At 46.3% G+C, this 26,312-nt stretch overlaps 1 protein-coding gene across 1 annotated transcript in view; it reads right to left on the reverse strand.

Annotated features, from left to right (window-relative positions):
• The window catches only part of SGO1 (shugoshin 1), a 33,217-nt gene extending 7,208 nt beyond the window's left edge, over positions 1–26,009 (reverse strand). Inside the window, exons 1-7 of the mRNA XM_032765966.2 lie at positions 25,188–26,009; positions 19,116–19,264; positions 18,836–19,032; positions 16,819–16,923; positions 14,910–14,977; positions 13,669–13,835; positions 9,608–10,465 (exon numbers count right to left, since the gene is read on the reverse strand). Coding sequence (XP_032621857.1) covers positions 9,608–10,465; positions 13,669–13,835; positions 14,910–14,977; positions 16,819–16,923; positions 18,836–19,032; positions 19,116–19,257 — 1,537 coding nt within the window. The 5' untranslated portion in view covers positions 19,258–19,264; positions 25,188–26,009. The remainder of the gene's footprint in view (positions 1–9,607; positions 10,466–13,668; positions 13,836–14,909; positions 14,978–16,818; positions 16,924–18,835; positions 19,033–19,115; positions 19,265–25,187) is intronic.
• Positions 26,010–26,312: the final 303 nt, after the last annotated feature.

Genomic DNA, 26,312 nt, shown 5'->3' on the forward strand with positions numbered 1-26,312 from the left:
TAGTGATTTGCTGCGCATGGGCCTAAATGTTTGTTGCAGGGTATGGGGTCTTATCATTCCAGGGTTGAATCTTTCCTTTCCATATTGCCAGTATACCTTAGTGATGTTGCCCTCTGTGGGTACATACTACAAAGATGGTTGGGTGTTTTTATCGTTTGAACTGGAATTGATTAGGTGATGTTCACCTGCTGTTGGATGGGATATCGGTGTTCCAAGACTTATGGGAGTTGGGTGATGGGTTCAGAAGTGTGCTACAACCTCTGAACGCACAGTAGCTGGGTTGAGTGGGTCCCAGGGTTTTGTCCCTGAGTGGTTATCGTTAGGTGACCATGTTGGAGGCTCAGCCTGTTAAGCCTGCTTGGAGACACGCCTGTTCTTAGTAGGCGAAGATGGGAGCAAGATACAAATGGCTGGATTGATGTGCGCGCTCCGTTCAAGTTTTCTACATCGCCAATTGTCTCTTTACTGATGAGGTGGTAATATTTTAATGCACCAGGTGAAGGAGTCCCATCCGAAGGGTGATTAAGATAGAACTGTAATAGGATCTCGTCGTTCGTAGGGTGTTCATGAAGGAATGGCTCATCTCTAGATGTCCCCTGGTGCCTTTCAACTATCAATAGTGAGGCTGGTAGGTGACTCTCTCATAAGACTTGTGGTGGAGCATGAGTGCGCGGAACTGCAGGTCCGCGGTAGAAAGGCTGGAAAAGACTGACATTTCGTGACAGTTAGGGGATTCGTGGGTTTATCCACGTGGTTTCATATGGATACAAGGAGATTCCATGCTATCCCTATTAGGGAGAGATAGAAGGTTTGCTCCTCAGGTGCCCTTGAAGCAAAGAAGTGCTGATATGGAGTTTACTGTGACATATGGTCCACTACAATGCCTAGTTGTAGCCATGCGCATAGCAGGCCCTCCTACTCTAAAACCGTCGCTTCTTAGTGGCGCTATATGTGCAAGGGTGCTTACATACTCTATCCTGAGGATGTATGACATCACTCCACTGAGTATTTTTTGGGTCAGGATCGCTGAGGCCAGTCGCTTTGTGCTTACTTAGTGTACCAGTGCTGCCCCCAACATCTGGGTAGTTATAGATTACCGTCATCAGCTCCAACATCATACCACACACACGCAAAGTACACTTAACCTTCCTTGGCAAAAGATCTGGTTTAACTCTGTCCACATGTTATTCGTATTCCAGGTATTATATTAATTCATTCATGTTAGGGAGTTTGCCTATATCCTAGTCTTTGTATCAGTTGATCACGAGCATTAGTGTTTACCGCAAGCGCTTTTGTAGTTATCTTGGCCTATCATGTGCCGCCAGCAGTGCCCTCTGGCCACGTTCAATTGGTGTCTCATGACCTATCTTAATTTACCAATCCTTCTGGATATTGTTATTGCCGGATGTCTCATGTGTAAGTCCTTCGAATGCCGTCTTTCTGGGCCACGTATCATTTGGCAAACAGACAGTCTCTCGTAAAGACGTTTTCGCTCGTGGTGGTTTTGTGTGATTATGGGAGCAACTAATAGCGATGTCAGATATTTTAACTATCAATAACTCGCTTCGGCGCGCACTCCTCTCTCGGCTCTCCCCGGGCCACTCTAGATGACGAACCCGCTTAAAATATGGACAAAATATATATATCGAGGAACTAATAAACACTGTCGAAAGCCATGACGTCCAGCCCGCGAGAGTGACTGATGAGTGATCTTGGTTGTGGTCAACTGCGTGCTCGCTCTCTAAGTTCCGCTCTGTGATGTGCTTGCTGTAGTTGGTGTAGGTGGGCCTATTACAGCAAGATAACGACTCCTCTCCCTCTTTGTTGCTTTATCTTCTCCCCTTCCCTCTATAGTTCCTTATATGTCCTTCGACAAGTGCTGGAAATGTTGCCATTTTCCGTTAACTAAAAACAGCTTTTTTTTCTTCCTGCTGACAGAGCAGCTCACCTTACTGATCACATTCTTTTATGATGTGTTATGGTACACATTGTTTCGTTCCCTGGGTTTGTGATTTATATTTTTATTGTATGACAATGACCCAGGGTCCAAGGGGTTGCAGGAGGTCTGGTGTAGAGCGCAAAATTACTGGTCACGTGGGTGAGTAGTTTTGTGTTTCCTCTGTGTGACCAAGCAGGCGTTGCACTTAGGAGTAGTCAGGAACTTCTTAGAACCAATTTAAGGGCTATAGACTAGGCTGATTAGAACACCAGCCAATCAAGGAGGCTAATCAGGGACTGGGTTTTAAAAGAGCTCTCTTCCGAGCTCAGATGGGGATGGAGCCAGAGGAGAGAGCTGCTTGGGAGCCTGGGAGCGAAGAGACAAAGGAGCTGAGGACTGAGAAGATTGTTTTATGCGGTGCTGCTGGAGGACTAAGGAGTACAAGCGTTATCAGACACCAGGAGGAAGGTCCTGTGGTGAGGATAAAGAAGGTGTTTGGAGGAGGCCATGGGGAAGTAGCCCAGAAAGATGTAGCTGTCACACAGTTGTTACAAGAGGCACGATAGACAGCTGCAAAATCCATAGTGCCCTGGGCTGGAACCCGGAGTAGAGGGTGGGCCTGGGTTCCCTCCAAACCTCCCAACTCCTGATCAGACACAGGAGGAGTTGATCCAGACTGCAGGGGAGATCACTGAGGTGAGCAAATCTGCCAATAAGTGCAGGACCCACCAAGGTAGAGGAGGAACTTTGTCACAACTGGTGTTAGGTGTGGGATCTTGGTGTGCACAGCGCAGCAGCAGCAGGAGGATGATTTAAAAAAAAAAAAAGGCAGAGGGTTTTTTTTTTCACCACAATGGAAGACTTAGTGCGGGGATTGATACAAGCTACGGCAGCACAGCAGGAGGCTACCTGTGTCCAGGCAGCTGCCCAACAGGAGGCAGTGCGGCTACAGCAAGAGACTAATCGCCTGCTGATGGACTAGGCTTCTCAAGACCAAGGTATGTTGCAAGAACTGGTAAACCAGGTAAAGACCCTTACAGAGCTGAACCATGGCCATGATAGGATGCAGTTCATTCGGGCCAGCCATTGGCTGCAGAAAATGACGCGGGAGGATAATGTAGAGGCATACCTTCTGGCCTTTGAGAGGACAGCCCTACGGGAGGCCTGGCCTCGAGATCAGTGGTCTGGCATCCTTGCCCCATTCCTGTGTGGAGAGGCCCAGAAGGCTTACTATGATCTGCCTGAAGAGGCTGCAGCAGACTACTCCCAGCTGAAAGCAGAGATCCTGGCCAGATCCGGGGTAATGACTGCAGTGCGGGTCCAGCGGTATCACGAGTGGAGGTACCAGGAAAATAAAACCCCGCGGTCCCAATTGTATGACCTCATCCATCTCGCACGAAAGTGGTTGTGAACGGAGTCCCGGAGTCCAGAAGAGATACTAGAGGTTCTGGTCATTGACCAATACATGAGGTGACTACTGCCAGACCTTCGTACCTGGGTAAGCCAGAACGAACCCTCCACCTATGATGAGGTTGTTGCACTGGTAGAAAGGCGAAAGACAGGAGGGAGCTGACCCGACCAGTTAAGGAAGAGGCACTCCAGGTTAAACTAGCAGCACTAAGCCCTAGAGCTCGAGTGATGGGGCCACCAGGAGAGCCCAGGTGGAAAAAGAGGGGCTGAAGGCTCACCAGAAGCCACAGAGTCAGAGCACTGAGAGAGAAGAGAATCGAGATGTTAGACTGCCCAAACCAAGAGACCAGGGAATGCCTAAGGCCCTATACAGATGTTATGCCTGCGGGGAGTGGGGACATATAGCTGCACAGTGTCCCAATGCTGAGGAGCCTATGCAGTGTAACCTGGGGAACTGGGCAGACCCATGCTCCCTAATCCACCTTGTGGGGGTCTCACTAACCCCACATATGTACACCAGACCAGTAAAGCTAAATGGGGTAGAGACCACAGCACGGGTTAATTCGGGGAGTGCTATCACGCTTGTCTTGGGGAAGCTTGTGAAGTGTAGTCAGCTGCTGCGGACTAAGCGTATGGGGATAACATGCGTCCATGGCACAGTTGGTTACTACCCCACCATCCCAGTAAAAATTGAGATTCGGGGAACACTACTGAGGTAGCAGCAGGTGTAGTCCCTAAACTCCCATACCCAGTGCTCATAGGGAGGGACTTCCCACGGTTTGGAGACTTACTCCCAGTAGGAGGATTGGAGAAAGAGGGGAATCCTGAAGTTAGTGAGGCATCCACAGTAGACTGTCAACTCCCAGTCTTCTCTGAAATATCCCCAGATTTATTTTCCATTCTCAGACATGGTAGAAAGTTGAAATGGGAAAGGAGGGCAGCTAAGGCCTTGGGAACACGAATACTGGCCCAAAGCCAGAGGGTCGCTCTCGTAGATAGGCGGACCCGAGCAGCTGAAAAGGAGGCCACCCAGGAGGGAGAAGCTCCTCAGTCTGACCCCCACCCTAACACTTCTGAACCAGCAGAGGCAACAGAGACTGGGCCCCTAGATCTTGGGCAGATTAGCCCCAGAAGAGGAAATTTTGGACGGGACCAGGCTGAAGACCCAAGGTACAACATTAGAAAGGAGGTGACTGAAATAGATGGGGTCCCCGTGGAAGGGAGAACACAGGGACCAGGACCCTACTTCATAATGAAGAAGAATCTCTTATACCAAGTTGCATCAGTACAGGGGCAGAAGGTACAGCAGATCTTAGTACCTCAAAAACACCAGAACGCTGTATTAAGTCTTGCGCATAGTCATCTTTTTGGGGGGCACTTGGGGGGTAGAGAAGACCCTGGCACGAGTCCTAGATTCTTCTGGCCTGGAGTACATGAAGAAGTGCGAAGGTACTGTGCATCCTGCCCGGAGTGTCAGCTGCACAGTCCCCATCCCCACCTGAGGGCACCTTTAGTACCTCTTCCCATCATAGAGGTCCCCTTTGAGCGAATAGCCATGGACCTAGTGGGACCCCTGGAGAAGACAGCTCAGGGCCACCAATATATACTTGTTGTTTTGGACTATGCTACTCGCTACCCAGAAGCTGTCCCCTGCGGAACACAGCCTCTAAAACGATAGCCAAAGAGCTGGTGGGGATCTTTGCCCGAGTGGGGCTACCAAAGGAGATATTAACAGACCAAGGAACCCCATTTATGTCAAAAGCTAATGAAGGACCTCTGTACGCTGCTCCATATACATACCCTGAGAACTTCAGTTACCATCCGCAGACTGATGGGTTGGTAGAAAGGTTTAACCGAACCCTCAAGGCTATGATAAGGAAGGTGGTAAGTCGGGACGGGAAGGATTGGGACACCCTACTACCCTACCTTATGTTCGCTATCCGGGAGGTACCTCAGGCCTCAACTGGGTTTTCCCCCTTCGAGTTATTATTACGGGCATCACCCCCGTGGCATACTAGACATCGCCAAAGAGATCTGGGAAGAGGAACCCAATGAGGGAGAAATATAATAGAACATGTAATACAGATGCGAGACCGGATAGCCCGTGTCACCCCTATTGTACGGGAACATTTGGAAAAGGCACAGGAGGCCCAGAGAACCTATTACTACAATTGCCAGGCAAAAGTCCGACAGTTCCAACCAGGGGATCGGGTGATGGTGTTGGTACCCACAGCAGAAAGCAAGCTTCTGGCCCAATGGCAGGGGCCCTATGAGGTGGTTGAACCCTGTGGGGGAAGTAACCTACAAGGTGCGGCAGCCAGGACGCCGAAAACAAGAACAGATTTATCACATCAACCTTCTGAAACCCTGGCATGCACAAGAGGCATGCATAACTGTCCAAAAAGACCTAACCCAGGAAAACAAGCCTTCCAAACAGGTGAGAGTGTCTCCTGATTTAACACCAGACCAGAAGAATGAGGTGTCTGAGATGATCTTCGGAACCAAGATGTGTTCTCGACAAAACCAGGTCGAACAACCGAGACATATCACCACATCGTCACGAACCCTGGGGCCAGAATAACAATGAGGCCCTATCGGGTGCCAGCGGCCAAAAGGAGGAAATAAAAGCAGAAGTAAAAAAAATGCTGGAGTTGGGGATCATCGAAGAATCCCACAGTCAGTGGTCCAGCCCAATCGTGCTGGTGCCCAAACCTGATGGCACCACAAGGTTTTGCAACGACTTCCGGCGACTAAATGAAGTATCCCAGTTTGATGCGTACCCATACCTCGCATAGATGAGCTAGTGGACCGTCTGGGTAATGCCCGGTACTTGACTACCTAGACTTGACAAAGGGGTACTGGCAGATTCCCTTGCGGAAGACGCAAAGGAAAAGACTGCGTTCTCTACACCAGAGGGTCTTTTTCAATATACTGTCCTCCCTTTTGGACTACATGGGGCCCCAGCTACTTTCCAGCGCCTCATGGACAAGCTATTACGCCCGCATAACAGTTATGCTGCTGCCTACTTGGACGATGTGGTCATTCATACCCCAGACTGGGAAAGTCACCTAGAGAAGGTGGAGGCAGTCCTTGATACCTTCAGGCGAGCTGGCCTTACAGCAAACCCTGCCAAGTGCGCTGTAGGGTTTACAGAGGCCAAATATATCTTGGCTACATTGTGGGAAAAGGTCTGGTAAAACCCCAAGTGAACACAAGTTGGAGGCCATCCAAAATTGGCCCGACCGACCACGTCGCAAGAAAACAAGTCCGGGCATTCCTAGGTGTAGTGGGGTATTACTGACGATTTATCCCCCACTTTGCCACAAGGGCAAGCCCCCTGACAGACCTAGTAAAAGCCCGTGGACCTGATCTGGTGAGGATGGTCTGACGCAGCAGAGGAAGCATTCACAGACCTAAGGACTGCCCTCTGCAGTAACCCTGTACTAATAGCCCCTGATTTCACCAAGGAATTTATCCTGCAGACAGATGCATCGGAAGTAGGGTTGGGGGCCGTTCTATCACAGATGGTCGGGGAGGAGGAACACCCAATTCTCTACCTCAGTAGGAAACTCCTTCCGAGGGAACAAAAATATGCAGTAGTGGTGAGAGAGGAGAGTGCCTGCCGTAAAATGGGCCATGGAAGCATTGCGCTACTACTTGCTGGCGCAGATTTGTCCTCGTGACGACCATGCCCCTCTCCAATGGATGCAGCGGAACAAGGAGAAGAACACAAGGGTGACCAGGTGGTTCTTATCCCTCCAACCTTTCCAGTTCCGTGTGCAACACAGAGCAGGGAGCCGTCACGGCAATGCCGATGGCTTGTCACGTGTGCACTGTCTGGCTTCCCAAGCTGCCCAACCCCTTGGTGTTGAGCAGGGGGGAGGGATATGTGACAGACCCAGGCCAGTGGGGTGCAGGAGTCTGGTAGAGGGCAAATATACTGGTCACTGGTGAGTAGTTTTCTGTTCCCTGAGTGACCAGAGCAGGGCTGCACTAGAGTAGTCAGGAACTTGCTAGAACCAATTAAGGCAGACAGGCTGATTAGAACACCTGCAGCCAATCAAGGCAGGCTAATCAGGGCACCTGGGTTTAAAAAGGAGCTCTCTCCAGTCAGATGGGGAGGAGCCAGAGGAGAGGAAGTGCGTGTGAGGAGCTGGGAGCAAAGAGACACAAGGAGCTGAGAGTGAGAGGGTGTGCTGCTGGAGGACTAAGGAGTACAAGCGTTATCAGACACCAGGAGGAAGGTCCTGTGGTGAGGATAAAGAAGGTGTTTGGAGGAGGCCTTGGGGAAGTAGCCCAGGAAGGTGTATCTGTTACAAGAGGCACGATAGACAGCTGCAAAATCCATAGGGCCCTGGGCTGGAACCCAGAATAGAGGGCGGGCCCGGGTTCCCTCCAAACCTCCCAACTCCTGATCAGACACAGGAGTTGATCCAGACTGTGGGGAAGATCACTGAGGTGAGCAAATCTCCCAATAAGCACAGGACCCACCAAGGTAGAGGAGGAACTTTGTCACAGTGCCCCAAAATTTCCTTAATGCAGACTCAAGATTGCTTAGTAGCGCCTTGTGCCTGTCCCAAACCTCAAGTCATCTACATTCTGAAAGCAAGGAAATACAAAGTTAAAGTAAATACCACCCCTGAAACATAACCCTAACTCTGCTGTCCCTGAGAGATGCCACAACACGCCAATAACATAATCCTTTGTATCCCCCTTGTTCCCCCTCCAGCCCAAGACCAACTTCTTAATCCCCTTCCCTACCATCCATCCCCACTTATCCCATCTTCCCTTAACGCCACAGCCTCGCTCCTCTTGATCCACCTTCCCTTCCTACACCCACTCCATTTCCCCTTCAACATGTTCTTCCTTACTCCAGAACCCCCCATATTCCCTAGATCTGTACCAAAAATCTTATGATAATCTGGAAATGTTATGAGCTGTTCATATTAGAGGAGCTGTGTATCAGGACCCTCTTTACCAAGCAATCCTGCAGCTGCTTTCCTTTGATCACACTCAGTTCCATTGGCCAGGATGATTACATTAAGCTAACTGCTTATTGTAATCTTTCATATTACCTCAATTTAATTAATGCTAATTTCCTTGACAATACTTCTAAAGTAAAATCACAGTCCACATGTGGCACTTTAAAATATCACTCAAAACAGAAATTTTGGTCTCATGGCAAAATTTCCAAAAGGATCCCCTGTAGAATGAGGCAGTGAGCAAGTAACATACAAAACCCACATTCTTTAAAGGCTGCCATGGGTAGGGCTCTCAGTGCTTGGGTATAGCTGTGGTTCAATGATCACAGCATGTCTTCTTGAGCCACCCAATTACTGTGACAATAATGTCTGGACATTTTTTGATTGGTGGTAAAGGTTTAGTCTTCCTGCATGATGCATGTTTCATTCTCTTTGTTTCGCACTGATCACACTCCAGTTCAGAATTCCTAGCTTAACTTTGAATAACTTCAGAATAACCCACCCAAAGGACAGTGCATGCCATGCAATAACTGAGAGAAATCCTGAGTGGCTAAACTCAGATTGGGTATGATTACAGCCATAGTTTGAGGAGCCCTATGTGTGTGCAAAAAATATTAGAACCAGGGTGACTTTAAAAAATGCTTTAAAAAGGGGGAGGGGAGTCCTGTATCTCAGGAACCCCTTGCTCAAATGACTTCAAATTTGGACCACTAACCCTACCCTGCACACATGTGAGGCAGAGTAATTTTCAAGACAATCCAAGTAAGCAAGTGGATTTCAGCATTTGTCTTTTAAACAAAAAACAACATACACATTCAAGTGAAACCAGAGCTACTGTTCTCCTGTAATTGAAAGATACTGTAATTACTCTATTATACTAACAATAGTAGGTAAAGAGAGTAGCGTGTTTTTTTTTTTTTTATAAGCTGATGGCATCCTGTTATGGTCTTAATTTTCTATAAAAAAAAAAAATTGCCTTCTGATTTCCCTAATCCCCAAAATGCCTTCAAATACATTTGATTTGGGGGAAATTAAGTGCTTTCAAGAAATGCATTAACTCAGTTTAAAAGGAAATTAAGAAAGTGCACATTAAAACTACAATTTATCCCATGGGAAAAATGTTGACATTTACAAAAATACATATGAAATTTATTTCAATAACTTAATAGTTTTAAATGCTTTAAAAAATGTAGCTTGTTTAATTGACTAAAACAATGATAAACCACTATTAAATAGAAAAAAAAATTGGAAAATGCTTTCCAAAAAAGTCACTTACCGATAGATTTTTCATTTGATGTAGTATTGTTAGTCTCTTTTTCATTACTGGTTTTCTGTTGCTGGTACACTACAGATCTTTTAGAGCGTGGTCTTGTATGGACTAGACTTCCATCACTTTTGCACTGTGAACTCTTCCTGTATTTTGATTTACTCCTGTAAGGCACATACAGGCTGTCATCAGAATTCTCTTCTGAATCACTTCCTTCACTGCTGTGTGTTTCGGATTCAGATGTATCCTTTCTTTCATCCACGTCACGGTCACAATCATTCATCTTGTTTTGTCGGAAAGGTGTGATATGGACATTCTCCTCAAATTGAAAATCATAAGCCTTATTGGAGCCAACTGATAAATCCAGTTTCACTTTGGAAGTTTGTTCCTCCTGGCTTCTCTCTCTTTTTGATCTTGTTCTAGAAGTCTTTTTACTTCCTTCCAATTTTCCTTTTTGTCCTTTCTCTCTTCTTGTTTGAGAATCTTCTCTGCTTTTAGGCTGAATTTGTTTAAGTTCAGGTTCTGCAACTGAGCAGTTTAATTCAGTCAATGTATCTGCCTGATCCAACATTGGCTTCATGTTTATCTTGTTTTCATTCAATTGAGAAAGATTTGGTTCTATATTTTCTATATTACCTTTCTCTAGATTTCCCTCAAGTCTAGTTTCATCCTGTTTACAAAATTCTCTGGTCAAATAAGCCCTTTCTGAATGGTCTAGATTATGCACATGAATTTTCCTGTTTGAACAGCGACGCCTAGTAGATACAGTTTTTGGTAAGATATTACCAACTTGCCTATCCTCTTCATCTAAAAGAATATTTTCCAGGTTGGCCTCTAGGTTGTCCAGATGAAAATCAGATCTTTGTCCTTCTGAATAAAGAAGATAACACGTGTTAAATTAAATGTTGTTGGACCTGGAGGTGTTTAATTTGTTGGCAATTTTAGGCTTTTAACAAATGATGAGTGTGGTTCTGGCCTAGTTCTGCTTAGCACCCCAGTTCAGCTTAGCAATAACACAGCAAGGCCTACTGGTTAATTTACTGGCTGGGGTAGACAGGCCAGCACAGACATCTATGTGACCTTGCTAGATAAGAGAATGCTTGTAGAGGCTGGGAAAGAAAAATGCTTACAGACAGTCTTTTTAAAGTAACATGTATTCTTTTTTGTACTAAGGATGAAGTTATCAAGAAGTAACAGTTCTTTGTTTTGTATGCTGGGAACAAATGCTGGGAAGGTGCAGTGATGATGCGACGGCATAGCTAATAAAAAGCGTTTGAATTTGTGAAGGGGTGCTGGTTCTATATGGAGTGAGATGGGCAGTTCTCTGTTGTATGGCATGCTACAATAAAGAACTTGATAGTGGGATTCTTGCTGGTCGTTGCCTGTCTCTTTGTGGTCAGACAACGAAACCTGAGCCATCTGAGATAAGAGAGATCCCCGACACAAAGATGAACAATCTTAGAATTTTCTGCAGGCAACTATGACCCATGATATAAGCACAAGCAAAGTAATCCCTTCAACACAGCCTCAAAAAATGTAATTCATAGCTGGACTTGGACTTACTGAGGTTTTTTCCAAGCATGTGAGGAAAAATTAGTTTTGTCTGGGAAAATACAAATAGCTTACACTCAGTACTTTGCCTCCTGAGGGCTTTTGGAGCAGCTCATGCCTGTTTGTCAGGTCAGGGTTGTTTTTTTAATGTTTGCATTTTAACAATTACGTTTATGTGCTAACGAAAAGACCCTTAGCCTGTATGCCTAGTTAGTTTATTCTTTCAAATCGTTCAGTAGGTAGTGAAAGTTAGTGTCTCAGAACACCCCAGTTGTTTAAGAGATGCTGCCTTCTGATCCCTTCCTTTTGTTTAAAAGAATTATCCTTCCCTGGCATTTACCTTCATTTTGAGGTCCTTTTCACCAGTTATCACTAGGTTTTTACATTAGGACATCCCTGATTCTACACACTCTCCAGGAATAAGAATTTTGTACATATGGAATCTTGAAAGAAGGGAAAATACTTAACCTGCTATTCTGCTTCTCTCAGAACATCTTGTAAGATTATCACAGAACTTCTGAGTTTGGTGGCCTTTCATTTTTCCAGTGGTACTATATCTGCATGTTAAATTTCTTGGTGCTCCCTTTGAGTATAATATTTTTAGTCAAATGTTTGATGATTGGGCAGGGGTAAGCCAACCATGGACTGACTGGAACATTCAATGGTTCATAGTTAGAAGTCCAAGGATATATAACCACTACTGCTGGCTAGGTTGGCTCATACTCCAAAATGCTATCACTGCTTGTACGAGCAGGAAAAAACCTTTAGGGTTGGGGAGTTCTGAAAATTTTTAGAAGTCAGAATCCTACACTGAAGGTATTTAAGTAAGTAGTTACTTTCCATCTTATCTTCAGAAAGCATGCTGCATTTGTGTAGATCTAACATATGCTTTTGTGATGGAGGAAGAGAGAAAGCTCTAGTTAAGAGTGCATACAGAAGAGTTATAACCCTTGCTTCAACATGTGTGGTGAGACCCTCCCAAGGAGGCACACGCTGTAAATTGGGATGGTCACCACCTCAGAAATTTTTTTTAAAAAGTGATTTGGAAAATCCTTTGGTGATTTGCTGCTTTTTACTGTCTAGTTGCAGGAATTTTAAAATGTTGACAACTGAAAACTAATGTTACTTTATTTAGAATTGCCAAACTGCCTTGCCAACCTGCCATACACAGTATCTCCTCACTTAAGGTCATCCTGGTTAATGTTGTTTCATTGTTACATTGCTGATCTATTAGAGAACAGACTCGTTCAAAGTTGTGCAACGCTTCCTTATAAGTCATTCGGCCACCTGCTTTGTCCATGGCTTGCAGGATTCTCCTGAAGAGCAGCCTGCCCTCATGGGGGCTAAGAACCAGAGTGGGCCAGCAGCCCCCCCACATCAGTTCCCCTAAATTCCCTGTAATTAGGTGTGCGGCTGGACTCCCGCCCAGCAAGCTATCAATTGCCACAGTTCAGGCGTCCCTCCCTCCACTGCTGTGTGCTGCTCCTGCCCTCTGCTTTGAAGCTGCTCAAGGGAGCCTTCTGCTTGCTGTGCAGAGTGGAAAGGAGAGGGGTGCTGATGTCAGGGTGTCACCCTCCTCCCGCTTTCGTACCCCATGTCCACAGAGCACCAGGGGGGAAGTGGGGGCAGGGAGAGATACAAAACAGGACTCAGGATGGAAGGAGCTTGCTGAAAGCTGCTGCTGTGTCTGAACTTGCTGATCTACTTTAAAGGGCAGCGTACTTAAAGGGGCAACGTGTCTTTGTCACACACATACAGAGGGTGTGTGTCTCTGTCACTCTCTCACACACACAGTGCACTTTGGAAGGTCAGTACCTGTGCAGCTGTGCATGCACCATCCAGAACAGGGAGTGGTGCGCTCTAGTGGGATAGTGTGGGTTCATCACCACATTCAGTTTCTGCAGGGAAGTGTTTGCAGCCACTGCTGTGCATCTATTATGTTTCTTCTCACCTGCTGCCTTGTAGAGTCTGAGACTACATTAACAACAACGTGTTAACCCTTGAGGGCACAGCCGAGTGCCAGTTCATCATTTAGAAGGAAGGCATTCCCTGGGAAATATCCCACCCTCTTACTCCACCACCTCAACCAAGCTTCACAGTCATCACTGCTGTGTACATTATTGTTTGTTCAAAATTGTTTAAAACTTATACTCTCTACGTATATAATGCCTTTTGTCTGGTGAAAAAAACATTTCCCTGGAACCTAGCCCCACCCCATTTACATTAATTTCTATGGGGATATTGGAGTCACTTAACATCATTTTGCTTAAAGTAGCATTTTTCAGGAACGTAACTACAACGTTAAGCAAGGAGTTACTGTATATGACCTGAGCAGCATACCAGTTTAACTGTACCCAATCAGGGTCAGAATTTTGCAAGAGAAAATCAGAAGCAGGAAAAGAAAGATGATGATTTAAGGAATCACTTTCAAAATCCTTAATTTTTTGGAAGTTACTTTCATCTGCTACTTCAATTTTAGGAGGACGAACCATCGCTAGTTTAAACCTAGGTTTAGTTACCTGTATTTGTTGCCCCTTTCTTAACTGAAGTGGTATTTTTAAAGGTCTGCCAGGAATCTGACATAGAATAAGATGCATTGTTTGTATCAGTATTATTTTCTATTTCATTTCCAAGCATTTCGTCTTCTAGGCTAGCATCTGCAACAAGAACATGTGTAGGAAGTCTCCTAGGAACAAGAGTTGGAGTTTATGTATTAATCATACATTTTAAGATAATTTTATTTGATTATTTTAGCAGCTTCCTCTCCTTAATTCCTACTACAAAGATATTTTGTAATAATCTGGAAAAGTATTTCCCACCGCAATTCTGTATGAAACACCAACCCTCTCATTTGAGAATTATATCAAGGAGGTATGTCTTTAAATTTAAATTAAACTCTTGCACATTCTTTAACTTGAAAGTTTTAGTCCATTTCTACCATCGTATTCTACTACCAATACGAGAATCTATCTACTTATAAAAGTGATTAGGTTTTTTACAATGACTAACACTGGCAAAATGTATCTGTATCTCTAGAAAATGTTTCTGGAAGAGTGGTGACTGGAGTTGGAGTGCTAACTTGGTGATATGTACAGGACTGTGGGTAACTTCATTCTAAAGTCTATTTGTAAACATTTCAGATTGCTCTTGAAAACCTGACTGCTGCATCTTTGCACACTGTCTACTGAACAATTTTTTAAATTGAAACTTTTTTGTGGATGAAGGAGAAAGGAGCTGTGTTGAAATATAATAGATGTAATTATGAATTGGTCTACTAGTAGTATATTATGTTGCTTTGCAAGGATTCAGGTGGAGTTTCTGAGCTCATGTCATGCCCTGGGACAACAGATATTTTGTACATTTAGAAGCAGAAGACCTTCTCCCAAGAGCTAAGTTTTGAGTAGAGCAAATGCTTCTAGATGTTCCAGGAGTAGTTTTCCTCAGATCTGGATTTTTGGGGGTGGGAATGGGAAAATTTCAGGCAGATGGTTTTGGAAGAGAAAATCCACTGAGCATCCTGGAAAGACTCCCCATCCCCACAAAAAAGTGACATTTTCACTGGCCAAACATATAAACAGACTCCAAAAACCAAGATTTTGCTTCAAAACAGACATTAACGGTAAGGTACAGATACATTCTGTCAAACATCACTGCTTATTCCTCATCATTATTTCATGAGCAAACAGAAGGATGCTGATTAAGTAGTTACTATAGTAGGCTTTACAAAGAAAAAAATTAATGCATTAAAAAGAACACTTACAGAGAACCAGCTTGTCTTAAAATACTGGAGTCGTCATCTTCAAGAATTGAGAGACACATCCTCTTGTTCTGTAGATAGAAAAAATCATACTGTGATGAAGTGGTAATATATAGATTGTTACAAAACTCTAGCAGACCTATGAGTTAAAGGGACACCTCGACCTTGAAAAAAATCACATTTCTGCATGAAAATGTTGTACATATAGTTACATGTAACACACATTATTATAACTGATAGACGCGAGCATAGATTTTCAGTTTCCTTGCTTTGCACATTTGACAGCTTCTTGCGGATGACTAGTTTCACTGTTTTTCTCTTGCTGAAAAAAACTCAGACTTAAAACAGAGAAGCCTTTAATTTTTTTATAAGAACTTTAAAAAAAATTAGGATACATGATTTAAAAGACACTAGAATATCAAAATTAATTCTGAAAAAATAATTATGTTTGTGTTCTTTTTAAGACAGAATTTTCTTTTTGGTTATAAATTTGGTTTAATATTGTACCATCTCTTACAAACAGCCTTTGTTAAAGCTTGTTATACAAGCTGTCAGCCTAGAAGTGTATATTTTTAAACAACAAATAGGTTAATGTTAAATGGTATTTTAGTAATCAAGTACACCTCTACCCTGATATAACGCTGTCCTCAGAAGCCAAAAGAATCTTACCACATTTATAGGTGAAACTGCATTATATCAAACTTGCTTTGCTCCGCTGGAGCGCGCAGCCCTGCCCCTCCCCCCGGAGCGCTGCTTTACCGCATTATATCCGAATTCGTGTTATATCGGGGTAGAGATGTAATTAGAACAAATGATGACTGATTTCAATGCCTTTCCTTCCAGCTTTTGGACAACAGGAAAGCTACAAACATGATGGGCCAAATGTGGCACTAGATTTTTTTAAACAGATCATGCCTTTAGGATGCTTGTGGAGGGAAAGTGAGGAAGAATTTGTCATAAAAAAGAAACTAAACTGTTAAAAAATGCGAATTCAGATGGGCAAGTTTTTAAAGTTGGAGACAGGCACCCGTGAGGGGAAAAAAAAATAGTGTGAATATAGTCTGTGCCTATATACTTTTTCTGAAACTGGAAATCAGATTAATATCTATGCATGCACATATAAAACCAAGGTTTTGTAGCATACATGCTGCATCTCACTTGGAAAATTTAGCTGAAAGTGTAAAATTTACGTAACAAGAGAGAATTTTCTGAGAATGAAGATTTAGAAAAACCTAGAATCTAAAGAGATGTGCAGTATCCCTCCACATACCAACTTTAGAAATATCAAATTGAAAATGTGGGAGTAAGATCTTGACTGCTATGTTATTGTAATAGTTTGTAGTTCTATAAACTTGTAAAAAATAGTCATAACACATTGCCATCCATTTTTAATAGCTGTTCATATCCTCTTGGATAGTAAGATTTAAGTATTTGGCAAAATCTATCTTAAAATGGGCTAAACGGAGAAAAACACACTGAATATGTATTAAAATATGCATATAACAGTCTTAATTACATATCTTTATTTACTGTACTTCCATATCACCTTATCCTCTGCACTGTTTCTCTTTGCAAAAGATTTTGAGATCTACAAGTGAAAAGGGCTGATAAAGAGTTAAGAATTATTATTTTGTTTGTAGATGATAAGTTCTGCCTCATATCTACAATTACACTGTAAGTGCCGCACGGCAATGACGGTCTAGCTTATCTGTCTAAAAAACACCTAACATCCTGTTGAATTAATAATAAGGGGTGGGATTTTTGTAAGCACCAAAAATGACTTAGGAACACCGGTCCCCCGAAAGCTAATGGGACTTATGCAAAGTCACTTTTAAAAAACCTATCCAAGAACCATAAAACTACAATGCACAAAAAGACATGCAAATCTAAGAAAAATACAGGCCGGACTTACAAGATCAGTGGAACACAAATCCTGAGCTGGACCAAGAAGATCCGCTGTATCGAGTAGGTTTTGAGCAACTTTAGAAACAATCTTGCTCAAGATCGACAATCTGGTCTAATGGAAGGAGAAGAGCAAACAATTTCACTCTAATTCGTTCAAAATAAGCAACGTAACACTCTCTCTTGTACTGTTAGGTTACTTCTCTCTTTTTAAGTATACCATGCGTACTATGCTATACAAAGAAAAGAGAAAATAACCAAACAGCAGAGAATCAGTTACAGCTTGCAGAAGAAGAGTAAATTTTTTTCATGCAAAAAAATTAGTTTCACAGTATTTTCACTAAAAACCCAAAATCAAAAATTTTTCACAGAGGGGAAAAAATGTCCTGACTTGCTCTATTAATGCCAGTGCTAAGTTAAGTAAAAAAGACTTTTATAAATATGTATGAAGTTGAATAGTATTAAAAGGGTAGGGGGGAAAACAGAAAAGTAAAGATATTTAGACAGCTAGGAAATACCTGAAACCATTATACCAATTAGAGCTGGCTGAAAGTGAATTTCTGGTTTGGGAGAAATGTAGAAATTTTTAAATTTTTTTCTGGTTTTCTTTGGAACAAAATTTTCTTTTTTGAAATATCCACAAACTAGAAATTTAAGAAAATATTTCATTTTAGAAACACCAATACATATGGTGGTTCTGAAACAGATTATGTTCCTGGAACCCAAGGTCTGCTGCCTGAAATTGACATGATTCTTGTTTTCACCTTGCTGGTAAAACTACCAAGAACAGTTTCAGTCAACATCTCCCAGAGTCTGCTGCTCTGGGGGCAGCCCTACCATGAAGTCCAGGGTTTCCAGATTCCTGGGCCAGCTAGAGAATTTGGAAGTGGTGGGGTTGCCTGGCCAGAGCAGTCCACATGCCACAGCAGTCCCAGAGCTGTGGACCATGGAAGCCAGTCCCAGGACTTCCAAGCTCCAACACAGGTAGCCTTGAAATCCTGGCATGGCATGCTGCCCTAGAGCTTTGGACCCTGGAAACTTGAGGTCCCCAACCATGGGGCAGCTCACACTGGTGGAGTTCCGTTGGAGCCACAGATTCTGGAAGTAGTTAGGTCCATGACCCGTGGACAGTCAGCATGGCAAGGCTGACCTGGAGCTGTGGATCCTCTAGAAACCCAGGGGCACTCCACATGACAGGACTGCCACAGACCCCATCCCGCTAAGCTGGGTTCCATTGGAACTCTGCCTGTGATTTGATGAAAGTTCACTGAAACTGTACCATATTTGCAAACCTTTTGTGTTCAAGGAATCAGTGTTTTCCAATTGAACTGTTTTGTCACAAGTTTTCTAATAACAATGGCTAAGGATACAATTTAGTCAAGGGTCACAGATTCACCTCTGTGACTTCTTCCATTTCAGCCCCTGCTATGGCCACCAGCTGCTGTGGCTGGAGCTGTCAGCCACCACAGGTTATTTTTAGTAAAAGTCACGGAAGGTCACGGGCATCCATGAATTTTTGTTTATTGCCCACAACCTGTCCATAACTTTTACTAAAAATAACTGAGACAAAATCTTAACCTTAACAATAGTTTTTGATAACTCATTCAAATTGAGTTAGATGTATAAAACCAGCTCATGGATTGAAAGTTAGCCAAGTAACCATAAACGGGTGGTGATAAACAACATATCAAAGTGTGGAAAGAGAGGAGAGAGAAATATCAAAAGGATGGGTTACCTTTAATTGGAGTTGCAGGGTGCTAAGTACTTCTGAAAAAGTCAGGCCATTTATATAGGTGCCTAAATAAGGATTTATGTGCCTAATTTCAGGCACCTATTTTTGAAAATCCTGATCTTAATTTTTGAAATCCTTTCACAGATGTACACACTTTGGAGCCAGATTCTATCTAATAAATAAATGTGGCTCCAACTGATTTTAACTAGAGTCCTTCACAGTGGGCACAATTCAGCCTTTCAAAGTTCAACCTATTTCTTACTAGAATAGAAAGATGTCATTGCAATGAAAATACCTCAACAGGTTCTCTCACTTGCTGTGAGCTAAGTTTTCTTTGTAAAACAAATATCTGAAACTTCAGAGACTGATACTCTTTCTTTAAATGCAGAATGATATCTTGGGCTTCTTTCATTTTGGCTTTTTCCTCTTGCAAAGCTAGAGCTAGGGCTCGGTTGTTTGCTTGCAAGCTTTTCAGTTGCACCGAACTGTTGGCTGTAAGAAAATGAACAATAATTAGAAATGATAAAAACCAAGCTTATGGAAAAAATGTGAAACAAAATATTAAAGCATCTTACTTGCTATTTTGCATTTTATAGGGAAGACCTGGTTTGTTTTACCCAACTTTGCCCATTTTTGATTTCTTTTCTCTTTCATTCGTTCTTTTATATCATCCAGACTGTCCTTAAAGGACCTTTTCAAGCATTTTTCTCTACCCATCTTCTACCTAAGGAAAGGCAAATACAAAGAACTGATTAAAATAGTTCAGAATATGTACTTGCAAGCAGCGGTTTATATGACCTCCTGCACTATGAAAAAATCCAGTCTAGCTGAATCAGTTTTACAAATGAGTTCAGATAATAGATTCCTCACCACAGACACAGCTATATTTATAAGATATGAGATTTAGCACTGTTATTAAGATCTAAATATAGTTAGTAGACTTTAAGAGATTCTTGAAAAACAGTGACTTTCAGTTTCACTATCAGTTGCTTGATTGAACTAGAACTTTCCATCTGAAAATGTTGTTCCTACTATTGCTACAAATAATGCCTGAGAGTAAGAGAGGTTTTTTGGTGCTTGTTTTTGGTGTTTTTTACAATTTTCGCATTTGACAGTATAAGGAGGTGCCCTGGCTCCCCGTCGCACCTGAGGGAGAAGAGCCAGAGCAGGCACCTCCGTAGGCGGAGCCAGTACCACCTGTTCCCGCCCCCCCCGCCCCCCCCGGAAGTCAAGGGGCGGGACAGGAAGTATAAAAGCCAGGGCCCAGAGCTCAGTTGAGCAGAGGATGCTGAAGAGCACAGATGTGGAGGCCTGAGCTTCCACTTGGCCCAGCTTGCCTTGTGCTCACTACCCAGAGAAGCGCTGGCTGGCCCTTCATCCAGAGGAGCGCTGGCCGGACCTACCTCGGGCCCAGTATCCAGAGGAGCGCTGGCCGGACCTGCCCCGTGCCGGGTATCCTGAGGACCCTCAGCCTGAACTACCCTGCGCCTGTTGGCCGGAGGAGCTGCCAGAGCCTGCTCTCCCCCAGTTCTCCGAGGAACTTATGGTCTGGGACCCACTGGACTGCGCCGACGGAGGACAGGTACCAGGGGAGGGGGAAGTTGGAAGTAGCCGGGGGGTGGCTGACGACAGTCAGGCTGCAGAAGGCCCCGAGCCTATGGCCGTGTGTATCGGCCAGGATCCCCACTGACCACTCTGTCAGTGTGTTTCGGTCCGGAGCCCTACTGACCGCCTTAGCGGCGACTGCTGCTACCAGGGCCCCGGGCTGGAACGCAGAGGAGTGGGTGGGCCTGCGTTCCCCCTGCCACCCGTAACTGGATGGCAGAATTCCCCCTTCACCCAGAACCCCTGAGCTGTGCTACAGTTTGTTTGGCGCCCTGCCCTGCCTAAGGGCCAGGGCCCCTAGACTTTGCTACCACTCTGCCCTGCCCCAAAGGGCCAGAGCCTGAACTGTTCGGTGCCTGCCCTGCCTAAGGGCCAGGGCCTTTAGACTTTGTTTGCTCAGCCCTGTGACCAGCAGCTGAGCCTGAACTGTTTGTTGCCCCGCCCTGCCTAAGGGCCAGGGCCCAGAGACCGCATTTGCTTGACCCTTTAGTACAGGACCGGCGTGGAACCCGTCCCGCTGCCTAGAAGGAGGCGCCCTGGCTCCCCGCCGCACCTGAGGGGGACGAGGCCCGAACCGACGGGCTTACAGACAGCAATAAGAACGGCCATACTGGGTCAGACCCAAGGTCCACTAGTCCAGTATCCTGTTTTCCAACAGTGCCCAAATGCCAGGTGCCCCAGAGGGAACAGACAGAACAGGTAATCATCAAGTATCAGAGGGGTAGCCGTGTTAGTCTGGATCTGTAAAAGCAGCAAAGAATCCTGTGGCACCTTATAGACTAACAGATGTTTTGGAGCATGAGCTTTCAACGATGCATCCGACAAAGTGGGTATTCACCCACGAAAGCTCATGCTCCAAAACGTCTGTTAGTCTATAAGGTGCCAAAAGATTATTTGCTGCTTTTACAGGTAATCATCAAGTGATCCATCCCCTGTCATCCATTCCCAGCTTCTGGCAAACAGAGGCTAGGGACATTATCCCGGCCCATCCTGGCTAATAGCCATCTATGGACCTATCCTCCATGAATGTACAGTAACGCCTCACTTAGTCATCCTGGTTACCGTTGTTTCATTGCCGATTAATTAGGGAACATGCTCGTTTAAAGTTGTGCAATGCTCCCTTCTAACATCATTTGGCAGCTGCCTGCTGTGTCCACTGCATGCAGGAAGAGCAGACAGTTGCAGCTAGCTGGTGGGGACTTGGAAACAGGGTGGATTAGCAGCCCCCCGCCCCCGTAAGTTCCCTGTGCAGCAGCTGCCCAGCAGGCTATCAATTGCCGGCAGTTCAGCTGTCCCTCCCCCAACTGCCAAGTGCTGCTCTTGCCTTCTGCCTTGGAGCAGCTCCCTGAGACTCCTTGCTGCTTGCTGTGCAGAGGGGGGAGAAAGAGAGGGGCTAATGTCAGGGTGTCCCACTCTCCCCTGCTCCTGCACCCCACTTACCACATTTTCCATAAAGCAGGGGGGACACACGACAGGGCTCAGGATGGAGGGAGCTTGCTGGCAGCACTTAAAGGGGAAACGTGCATCACACACACACACTGTGTGTGTCCCTGTCTGTGATGCTGTCTCCCCTCCCTCCATGCCTACTGCCTTGTAGAGTGTGAGAGTTAACCTTTGAGGGCTCAGCAAATTGCTAGTTCATCATTTAGCAGTAAGGCATTCACTGTGAAATATTCCACCCTCTGACTTCTCCACCTCAACCAAGCTTCACAATCATCATCACTGTGTACCAGTATAAAATTGTTTGTTTAAAACTTACACTGTGTGTGTGTGTATATATTAGTCTTTTATCTGGTGAAAAAAATTTCCCTGGAACCTAATCCCCCCGCTTTACATTAATTCTTATGGGAAAATTGGATTTGCTTAACATCATTTTGCTTAAAGTCGCATTTTTCAGGAACATAATTACAACGTTAAGTGAGGAGTTACTGTATCTAGTTCTTTTTTTGGAACTCTGTTATAGTCTTGGCCTTCACAACATCCTCTGGCAAGGAGCTCCAAAGGTTGACTGTGTGTTGTGTGACTGTGTTCCTTTTGTTTGTTTTTAAACCTGCTGCCTCTTATTTTCATTTGGTGTTCCCTAGTTCTTGTTCACCTCCTTATTTACTTTCTCAGTTGTGTACAGTCAACTTAACTGTTTTGTTGATGGTCCATTACATTTTTCAGGAACTGTTCTGGGGGAGCTCAAGAGTACAGCTCTTCAAATAAATGATTTTTCAGTTAATGACAGGTCAAAAAAGTTGAATAAAAATCAGTTTGGGTTGAACCAAAACTGGAAAAAATCCAAAATTTTTGGTAAATCGACAAAGTAATTCCTGATTGAACTAAGCATTTTACTCAACCTGAAATATTTTGTTTCTGTGCATATTTAAAGGGCTAGATTCACAATCGAGGAAGAGGCAGTAGTGATGACTTGAATAGCCATTGAATTAGAGTATGAGGATAGTCTGGTGGTTAGAACATTCACTTGAAAGTTGTGAGACCTATGTTCCTACTTCACATCAGGGAGAGGGGGAAACAAATCTTGGTCTCCCACATACTGGATGAGTTTCCCTAACCATGGGGCTAAAAGTGATAGGAGACAGCATTTCCTCCTCTGGACAGAATCCTCCTGTGATTCTAACCACCCCTCAACCAATAAAAAAGTTAAAAAATTGGGGTGGGGGTGTCCAAACTATTAGTATTAAAGTCATGGATAGTACTGGGGCAACTGAAACAGCACTTTTAACCAAATAAATTATTTGTTCCAAAAGCTTTGCCCCTCTCTACTCATGAGTGTTCTTCCACGGACTCTAAAGGTATGTCTATGCTGCAATTAAACACCTGCAGCTGGTCCAGGTCAGCTAAATTCAGGTTCATGGAGCTCAGGCTAAGGCAGTGGTCCCCAAACTGTGGGGGCACAGAGCAACATTCGGGGGAGATAGAGAAGGGGCCTGGGGAGCCCAGGCCAGCCCTCACGGCAGGGTGGGGGGGGGCATCTCCCAGCCCTACTCTACCTCCAGCTTCTGGGCTTAGTCTCCGCACCTGACTGCAGCCCTGCTCCCAGCCCCAGCCTCAGCCTCTGGCCGTGAGTGCAGCTTCACTCGGGGCCCCAGCCTCAGGCTGCAGACCTGCTGTCAGCCCTGACTGCAGCTCCTGGGGGTGGGGGATGCAGACAGATCCCATTACAGGTAAGGGCGAAGCACAATGTAAAAAGTTTGGAGACCATTGTGCTAAGGGGTTGTTTAATTGCAGTGTAAATGTTCAGGATTGAGACCCCCCCCACGGGTACCCTAGGGGTACATCTATATTGAAAAAATCCCACTGGCTGTAGCTTCAGAGACTGGGTTTACAGACTTTGACACTAAAAATAACAGTGTAGATGTTCCTGCTTGGCCTCCAAAACCCAGCAAAGTGAATGGGTCTGATGCCAGAGCTGGAACATTGCTATTTTTAGCGCCAGAGTGCAAACCCAAGCCTGTTGACCTGTGCTCTAGACTCACTGCTGTAGCAAGGTTTTGCCTTTTTCTTCCAGTGCAGATGTACCCCTAAAAGAGAATGATAAGGTAAAAATGAAAAAGCAGCATATAGCTCTGTGCACTGAAAGGAGGAGTGTGCTTATGATCGGTGAAACTGAGCATATTTGGTGGTGGTCTTGGGAGAGAGGAGAAAACCTTTACTTTCTTATTTAAAAAATGAGGGCAAACTAGTTCAAGTGCGTGATAAGAAGGGGCTTGGGCTAGTCAGAGCCGGGCTCAGTGCGCAGCGCCCAGATATCCACCCCCACAGCGAGAGAGGGGCCTGGAGTCCCCATGAAGCAGCCCCCGTGTATCTGAGAAAGGGGTCTCAAACATGAGGGCCGTATTTTTTGCGGCTCCCGAGCTCCTCGCAGCTCCCCCGCCCTCCCCCAGCATTTACCTAGAGTGGCTCTAGCCCGACGCTCACTGGGGGCAGGGCAGGCTCGCCTGATGGACAAGGCAATGGCTTTTTAAGTCAGAGATTGTGGGTTCAAGTCCTATCTGGGGTGAAAAACTGCCCTGACCCTGTGCTGCTCCAGGAAGTGGACAGAACCTGGCAAAGGAGAGGCACAGGGGTGTGTTGAAGATGCTTCAGGCGATTCCTGGTTCCCAGCCAATGGGAGATGCTGGGGGTGGTGCCTGAAGCAACAGCCACACACACCCCTGTGCCTCAGCTCCCTCACATTCAAGCTACTTCCCAGAGCAGCATGGGGGCAGGCAGGCAGGGAGGTGCGCGCTGGACCAGAGCCTGCCCCCCGACCCCTTCCTGCACCCGAACCCCCTGCCCTGAGCCCCTTGCCACACCCTGCTCCCAGACCCCCTGCCACACCGCTCCTGCACCCCAACCCACTGCCCTGAGCCCTCTGCTGCACCCCACACCCCAACACTCTGTCCTGAGACCCTGCCACACCCCTCCTGCACCCCCCTGGGGAGCAGGGAGGGGGCAGAGTTAGGGTGGGGATTTCAGGGAAAGGGCGGGGCCTCATGGAAGGGGATGGAGTGGGGGGGGGGGGCCGAAGGGCCTGGGCAGGTATCAGTAAGGCAGCCCTCCGGCCAATGTACTGGTGGTCATTTGAGTTTGAGACCCGTGATCTAAGAGGGGCTTGGAGCGCGTGACGCCTCCCTTCTCGGGGCAGCTCTGGAAGAGCCCAAACCCGGGACAACTGGCGCACGCCGCAAGCGCCCATCACGGCCTGTCCCCGCTGCGCCCCGACTCCCAAGCACTCCCGGGGCCAGGCGTTGGGGCGGGACACGTTACAACGACCAGGCTACGTCTCCGCGCCCGGGCCGAGTTTAACTCGCTCGCCAACCCGCTTCCCCCACGGGCCCTACGCGGCCCGGGCAGAGACTAGAGCTTCGGCCTGCCCGTGGGGTTACAGGAAGTGAATCCCCTCCCCCATCGGGCCCCATCCACCGGCCCTTCCCCGCATACCGGGCACCCCCGCCCGCGCAGCAGCGCCACTGATCTCAGCCCGCAGCCGTGTGTAAGCGGCTGCCGCTTCTTGTTCACTTGCGCGCGCTCTCTTGTTTATCTCCGAACCTGACCTTAACGGACTCCAGCGCTTAGACCGTTGGCTCCTTCCTCGCTTCCGGAATCTTCCTAGTTCGAAATTCTCCGCTTCCTCCGCCCATTGGCTGGACGTTCCGCGACACGCTATACGTGACGTCACCGCGCAACCGAAGGCGGCGAACGTGCCAGTGTTGCTGTTATCATCCGGGTTCTTCTGCTCCGCGGCCGTCGCCTCTTGGCGCCCCTCCCCGTTGTTGAGTACGGCTTCCTCGGCGCTTCCAGGAGCTCCGCGGCCCCGGCTACGTACGTGACACGTTGCATCGAAGCGGGTGTGGTCGGCGGTTCCAGGTGGCTGCGTCTGCGTCACAGCCCTGGATCTGCAGCTACTCGCAGAGTCTAGCGCGCACGGGACTCGTTGTAGCTCCTGCTGTGTCCCCATAGTACCTAGCCCCGCCCCGCCCCCCTCCAGACCCTCTCTGTCCTCACTACGCTCTCTCCAAATCCTCTCTGCCCTCTCCCTGCACCCTCAGTACTCAGCCCTGGTCTGCCCTGCCCCCCTCCAGACGCTCCCTGCCCTGTGCTCGCTCCATATCCTGCCCCCACAGTACCCAGCCCTGGTCTGCACCTCTCCAGACCCTCCCTGTCCTCGCTACACCCGCTCCAAATCCTCCCTGCCCCCACAGTACCAAGCCCTGTCCTGCACCGTTCCAGGTCCTCCCTGCCCTGCACCCTCAGTACCCAGTCCTGCCCTGTGTCCCTGCAGACCCTCTCTACCCTGTCCCCAGTCCTACCCTGCACCCCTCCAGACCTTCCCAGCCCTAACTGCTGCCCTGCCCTACACCCCTCCATGTCCTCCCTACAGTGCACCCTTACTCCCACCGACCAACACCAGTACCCAGCCATGCCCTACACACCCCCAGCAGATCCGCCCTGCCCCATGCATTCAGACACTCTACTGCCCCTCCCTGCCCTGAATGCTCACATATATCAGCAGCACCTGACTTGCACACACACCCCTGCTCCAGATCTCCCCACCCTACTCTGAACACAGGTACTCTCCAGATCCTTCCTCCCCTGTCTGCACATTCACACATCCGCTCTAATTCAATCTTGCCCTGCACAGACACCAGTATGCATCCCTGTCCTGCCCACTCAGACCC

This window comes from Chelonoidis abingdonii, chromosome 2, assembly GCF_003597395.2.
Source record: "Chelonoidis abingdonii isolate Lonesome George chromosome 2, CheloAbing_2.0, whole genome shotgun sequence".
Lineage (NCBI taxonomy): Eukaryota > Metazoa > Chordata > Testudines > Testudinidae > Chelonoidis > Chelonoidis abingdonii.